The sequence below is a fragment of the Littorina saxatilis genome, linkage group LG3 (assembly GCF_037325665.1).
Source record: "Littorina saxatilis isolate snail1 linkage group LG3, US_GU_Lsax_2.0, whole genome shotgun sequence".
Lineage (NCBI taxonomy): Eukaryota > Metazoa > Mollusca > Gastropoda > Littorinimorpha > Littorinidae > Littorina > Littorina saxatilis.
This window is the reverse complement of record NC_090247.1, coordinates 61,824,692-61,831,359: the sequence shown is the minus strand read 5'-3', so window position 1 is coordinate 61,831,359 and position 6,668 is coordinate 61,824,692. Positions and strand designations below refer to the sequence as shown.

Genomic DNA, 6,668 nt, shown 5'->3' with positions numbered 1-6,668 from the left:
TGACATATATATTAATGACACAACCGTCAAGCGTTGAAGAAGAGAACAAAAGAAGAACATAAGGAAGAAAGAAACCCTGTCAAATTGAGTAAAAAAAAATGGTACGAACAGGCAGACGAGGATTTTGTTTTCAGTATTTTGAAATAAATATCGGTAACATACCGGGAACTTCCGGCTAACACGAACGTTACACAAATAGGTTGCCGAACACGTTCTAAAAAGAGCGTCGTCGTCGAACATTGGAGAAGAACTAACACGAACGTTACACGAACAGGTTGCCGTACACGTTCTTAAAAGAGCTTTGTCGAACGTTGAAGAAGAAGAAGAAGAAGAAGAAGAAGAAGAAGAAGAAGAAGAAGAAGAAGAAGAAGAAGAAGAAGAACAACAACAACAACAACAACAACAAACAACAACAACAAAAACAACAACAACAACAACAACAACAACAAACAACAACAAACAACAACAACAACATAAGCCCTGTCAAATTGAATCAAAACTGGTACGAATGGCCGGATGACGATTTCGTTTCCAGTATTTTGAAATAAATATCCGTAACATACCGGGAACTTCCGGCTAACACGAACGTTACACGTATCTATTACAGGTTGCCGTAAACGTTCTAAAATCAGCTACTTGGAACATAGAAGAAGAAGAAGAAGAAGAAGAAGAAGAAGAAGAAGAATGGCTGGATGACGATTTCGTTTCCAGTATTTTGAACTTAATATCCGTAACATACAGGAAACTTCCGGCTAACACAAACGTTACAGGTTGTCGTAAACGTTCTAAAATCAGCTTCTTGGAACGTTGAAGAAGAAGAAGAAGAAGAAGAAGAAGAAACCATGTCCTCTCTCTCTCACTCTCTCTCTCTCTCTCTCTCTCTCTCTCTCTCTCTCTCTCTCTCTCTCTCTCTCTCTCTCTCTCTCTCTCTCTCTCTCTCTCTCTCTCTGTTCGAGTTCTCTCTTTCCCTTTTATATTGTTTGTCCATTCTATTGTCGTGTCCTGTCTCCATTATACCTTTGCTTTTTGTCAAATATGTATAGTTTATAAATATATATAAATATATATATATATATATGCTTGCATATTTTGTTTGTTTCTTGTTTGTTTTGGTTTAAAAAAGTATTTGTCAAAGTCTCGTCGCAAGATATTGTAATCCGATGTTAAATTCTCCTGTTAGAGTCACCACCATAAGCTTGAGCTTGTTGTTGATCCTTAACATGTAGTATGTTCAATTACCTATGAATTGTTGAATAAACACTGTTTAAACCAAAGAAACCATGTCAAATTGAATCAAAACTGGTGCGAATGACCGGATGACGATGTTCACGGGACGCCGAAGGTGCACAATACCGTCAGCTTGTTTCCCGTGGCGTATTCTCCGTTTGTCTTGCTCCTTTTGCATTCATCAAATTAAATGGAAACGTAGACATGCGGCTCTATTGTGGAAAAGACAAACGACTATTATACATCTACTTCATCAGATGACTTAAGCCTTTCGCTCGGGGCAGGAAACAGTTGATTTCTCTTATATTTTCTTTTGTTCGATTCACGCACACGCTCTCGCATCAACTGTTTCCTGCTTTAATTTTCACATCAAATCTTTCACTCCCGTTTACTCCGTTAGCATCCCTGCTCTGTTATAGACATGAGTGTGTTCACATCTTTAAACTATCGCGTCGTAAGGGCTGTAAAGAGACGAAATATCTGGATTAAAATTCTAATAGTCGTTGGTATTATACTGATTCTCTGGAGGCCGACTTTTCTCTTCGGTGATGGAGGGTTCTTTCTTCCGAGACAGCACAGGTACAATGTAGAGAGTGTGTGTGTGTGTGTGTGTGTGTGTGTGTGTGTGTGTGTGTTTGTGTGTGTGTGCGTGTGTGTGCGCGTGTGTGTGTGTGAGTGTGTGTGTGTGTATGCGGGTGTGAGCGTGTGTGTGTGTGTGTGCGAGTGTGTGTGTGTGTGTGTGTGCGAGTGTGTGCGTGTATGTGTGTGTGTGTGCGCGAGTGTGTGTGTGTACGTGCGTGTGTGCGCGTGTGTGTGTGCGTCAATGCGTGCGTGTGTGTGGGTGTGAGTGAGTATGTGTACGCAGTTCGGTGAGCACTCTGTTTAGTTGTTGTGTTGAAATATTGTATGTATTAAAATACTCAAGCCAAGCAACATTCCTGTGTACCGTGGTTGTAATAAAATCTTCTGTCTATGTCATAGGCAGGTCTTGTTGAGACACGGCTACGTCCACGATGCCCGCCATGTCTGCGTGGTGGACAGACGGAGACTAGACAGCGGTCAGCGAGGCCCTGACCTGATTCTACTGGTTCTGACCACACCAGGGCGTACAGAATACCGGCGAGCCATCAGGGAAACCTACGGCAGCCTGACTCGCGGTGGAGTCTGGCCACGAAAGCCAGAAAGTCCGGAGATTAGACAAGTGGACAATTCCATACAAAACGTGCAGGAACTTTCTGTGGACGAAGGCTCCGAGGCCTTGCAACGAAAGCCAGCAAGTCCGGAGATAAGAGACGTGGACGGTTCTGTAAGAAACGCGCAGGAGCCGTCCATGAACAAAGGCTCTAGAGTTGGGCCGAGACAGAAGAAAACTCAACGGATAAGACATCTGGACGGTTCTGAACGAAACGTGCAAGAATTGTCCGTAGACGAAGGCAGCTCAGAGCCTCAACGAGGGCACGGAACGAGTCATGATTCAGGCACGCCGAGACGAGAGGCAACAGGAAGCGTCAGGCTCGTCTTTCTTCTCGGCCAGACCAAGAACGCGGCTAACCGAGACGCCGAGGCCCAACAGGTGGCGCTGGAGAGCGAACGATTCGGTGACGTGGTTCAGTGGGAAGGACTGGAGGAGGACTATTCCAACCTGACCTACAAAGTTCTCCTCGGCTTTCGCTGGGTGAAGGAGTTCTGCTCATCGGCTCGTTTCGTAGTCAAGGTGGACGATGACACGTTTCTACACATCCCTAGACTCTTCAGACACATTCAGCGGACTTACGGCTCCGTCAACGGCGTCGACAAATCGCAACGTCTGCTTCTAACGCGTTTTCCTCACGAGAGCTACCGCGCGGACGGTCATCGGCGTTTCTGGCTCGGATCTGCTGCATCCTCCGCTCGGAGTGTGTCGCTGAGACACGGTATGATTCACGGACGTGTGTTACCGCACAGTCTCGCTCGGAGGTGGGGAAAGTACGGGGTGAGTTTTGAAACTTATCCGTTTCTGTTCTACCCGCCGTACACGAGGGGAAACTTCTACTTCATGAAGACGAGTGTTGCTGCTCGGATTCTCAGTATCGCTGAATATATTCCGTACAACAACATGGAGGATGTGCACGTGACCGGAACCTTAGCCCACGCCGCGGGGGTCCGCCATCTTGGATTATCTGACGAGGAGGTTAACGTCAGAGATGTGCTTCCGACTGATTGTTCTTTCGCTGGCGGTTTATGGATTTCAACGCATGGAGTATCGCCTTCGATGCACAGAGAAATATGGACCAGTTTTACTGCTGAGAAGAACATTTGCAGAAAGTCACAAAGCAACAGTGTGGGGACCAGTTAGCCTAATGGAGTTTCGTTGGTGAAAATGTAACATGTTCACATGTTCAGACAATTATTCAAAATTGCGTGTTCTTCTTTTATGTTTTCAGTCATATAAATATCGCCTCAGCCTAAAGGTAAATTATGCAAACATCGTTTATTATTCCTCATATTTCTTTCTGTCTGTTTAATAACTGAATCGCGACACCATTGTCAGTTGTGTGCAATGAAATTAAGTAACGATAGCGCGAAAAGGTTAGTTATTCTTTTCCGTCCCTTATTAGTTACTTCCCCTTCTTGTCACGCTACGCACACGCCTGAACGAGTTTGTGCAGATATCAGCGCGCGCTTGTGTGTGTGTGTGTGTGTGTGTGTGTGTGTGTGTGTGTGTGCGTGCGCGTGTGTGTGTGTGTGTGTGTGTGTGTGTGTGTGTGCGTGCGCGTGTGTGTGCGAGAGAGAAAAAAAAGAGAGAGACAGAGAGAGAGAGAAATCCAGACGGACAGAGAAAGAAACTACGGCATAGACAAGATACCTTTTCAAGAAATTCATGCACCGCTCAAACAAACAAACAAACAAACAAACAAACGAAACAACAAACAAATTAATCAAACAAACAAACAGAAACACAGAGTCACTTCAGTTGCATAACAAGAAAGCATGGCAGTTTTTCTGTTTCGGCTGTTTTTCTATTCTGCCAACCAACCAACCAACCAACCAACTAACCACATACACAAACAAACAAACAAACAAACAAACTAAGAAACAACTAACAAACCAATCAACCAAACAAAGAAACGTGAAAAGAGCACACATGAAAGAGTAAACGCCCTTACCTGATTGATTGATTGATTGATAGGCTTAGAGCTTTAAATCTGTCACCAGCTTTTGCCACTTAAGTTGTTGGTGTATGCACAATCAGTGGGAACTGCTAATTCAACAATAAATCGATCTTGCATCATGCTTTGATGACCAGTGTATACCGACCTAAGGGCACGACAAGACACGTAGGATGTCATGCCATCCACTGCACCCGTCTCCGTCTCCAGCCGTCTCGACTCTGTCCTGCCACTGGATCAAGATGGTCTCGGGCGAGAGAGTGAGGTCGACGAACTGCGCAACTCCTCCTCACTTAAATCCAAATCACCGCGCAAGTCACTCTACTAGAGTGGTCCTCGTCGAATCGACGGACGAACAACATACCGACCTGTATGACACCTTGTGAACTGATCGTCTGATGCAATCGACCCCGCACCCTCCCACCACCACCACCACCACCACAACCTCCTGGTGTGACGCTGGCTACTTATAAAATGATCCACACCACGAAGTACTTTAGCTCCTTAATAAAAAAAAAAAAATTATTGGAGGTTGAAAAACAAACCAGATGGCTGACAATTTATCACTGTTGGAAAAAAATAACAAAAAAGCAGTGTCCTAGACCCAAGACAAGAATGGCGACCTATGACGAAATTCTGAAATCACAGTAATATTTAGTTAAAACATGAATTATAAGCTTCGATGGTGCAGAAAAGTCTTGAAAGAAACCACCACCACCACCACCACCAGCTATCCTATTGGTGTATGGTGTGGTCAGTGGAAAGACAAAACTGTACAATGATAATGACAAAGGCAAAATGGTATACGAAGATGGAGACGTAAGACACAGGTTAAGGGATGGTTCAAGATAGAAACGTAAGACGTTTCAAGACGGAAGACACAGATGAAAGAATGTTTCCATCGTGGATCCATTGCCGTAAGTCGACATACACTTCCTTATGTTCCTTATTTTATACCCTCGACCAAAAAAGAAGAAGAAAAAAAAGAGCTAGAGGCAAAGATTGCGCAATCTGTACGAAGATACTCCCATGTCAGAACACAGTTAGTTCCTGTTTCGAAAGAGAACAAAGAAAGAAAGAATCCATAAAATAAGCACACACAGAACAAAAACCCATTTGAATATCAACAATTAAACAAACAAAAACACACGCGGATTCGCGTGCAGGCATTTACGCACACGGCAAATATTCGATAATGTAGCCTAATTTGCTTTGGTCTGTCCTTTCTGACATGAATCTGTTGCACACAAAAGCAAACAAGTCAAGTCAAGTCAAGTATTTTATTGTTTTGGGCCCAGAGGGCTTTGAAACAAAGATATAACTTTAACACAGAAAAGGTAACAAATCAGACAGTTAATATATGTATATAAATTGAGCGGACAAATACAACAATACTATACGACCAAATTAAATTGGCAATATACACTTCCATACATGCAAACAAAAAGAAAAATAGGTTTAACAAAATCAGGTAAGAAATCAGGCAGATAATATGTATACATTAAGCGGACAACGATAATATACAGCTGAAGTAAATTGGCAATACCATTATGCCATGCATCTTTTGTAAAAACAAAACAAAAGCATGTATTACATATATACATACCAATAAAGAAACTAGATATAACGCTAACATACTAAAATCATAACATGGGCTACAAATCTTGCTAGCTTCATTAGTTTTATCTTAGATTTACAATTCATTAGCTGTTCATATTTTAAACAATTTGGGTGAGATCGGTAATAAGGACTAATTAATTTTCTTCTTTCAGACACTATACTTTCGTCGGTACAACTGAACAAATAGTGAAACTCATCACCTAATTCATTTTTATCGCACATGTCACACAATCTTTCATTTCTAGGAACATTAAAAAATCTGTGCTGATGTATTGGCAACTTATGATTGCTTGTTCTAAATTTTGCTAGTTTAACTTGGAGTTTCCTAGGCAACCAAAGCAAATACCTTTCCAGACAAAAATCCTTTTTATATATTCTGTAATTAAAACACAAGCTGTTGGCATTCACGTCAGTGTTCCATTCCTGCAGGAATTGATCTCTTAGCCTTTGTTTTACAACGTTTTTAAAACCTGAGACGGCAAGACTCTGAGTTGTCCATAAATATGATAGACCCAACTTATTTAACATAGTATTGACATGCGACAGCCAGGGCAATTTAACGTTTTGTACATGGTACAACTTCAAATGTAGTTTTAACATTAAACAAGACATCTTATTCGCACCATCGTTCATTTCTTTCATCAGTTTATACCAATAAACCAGTAACTGACA

The 6,668-nt window shown here is 42.3% G+C and overlaps 2 protein-coding genes across 2 annotated transcripts in view; one reads left to right on the top strand and one right to left on the bottom strand.

The window, feature by feature from the left end:
* Nucleotides 1–1,606: 1,606 nt before the first annotated feature.
* Nucleotides 1,607–3,745, top strand: LOC138961001 (uncharacterized). The gene is made up of 2 exons (XM_070332615.1): nucleotides 1,607–1,806; nucleotides 2,209–3,745. The coding sequence occupies exons 1-2, from the start codon at nucleotides 1,649–1,651 to the stop codon at nucleotides 3,560–3,562; spliced, it is 1,512 nt and encodes a 503-aa protein (XP_070188716.1). The 5' UTR covers nucleotides 1,607–1,648; the 3' UTR covers nucleotides 3,563–3,745.
* A 2,222-nt stretch (nucleotides 3,746–5,967) lies between these two features.
* LOC138962864 (organic cation transporter protein-like) overlaps nucleotides 5,968–6,668 on the bottom strand; it is a 15,741-nt gene continuing 15,040 nt past the window's right edge. Inside the window, exon 8 of the mRNA XM_070334830.1 lies at nucleotides 5,968–6,668. This exon is cut by the window's right edge and continues 1,915 nt beyond it. The gene's annotated coding sequence lies outside the window, so the exon portion shown is untranslated.

Excerpts from the sequence above, each read along its gene's own strand:
- LOC138961001 (XM_070332615.1), top strand. The coding sequence starts at position 1,649 with ATGAGTGTGTTCACATCTTTAAACTATCGCGTCGTAAGGGCTGTAAAG. Across the intron at positions 1,807-2,208 it reads TTTCTTCCGAGACAGCACAG|GCAGGTCTTGTTGAGACACG; the intron begins GTACAATGTAGA and ends TCTATGTCATAG.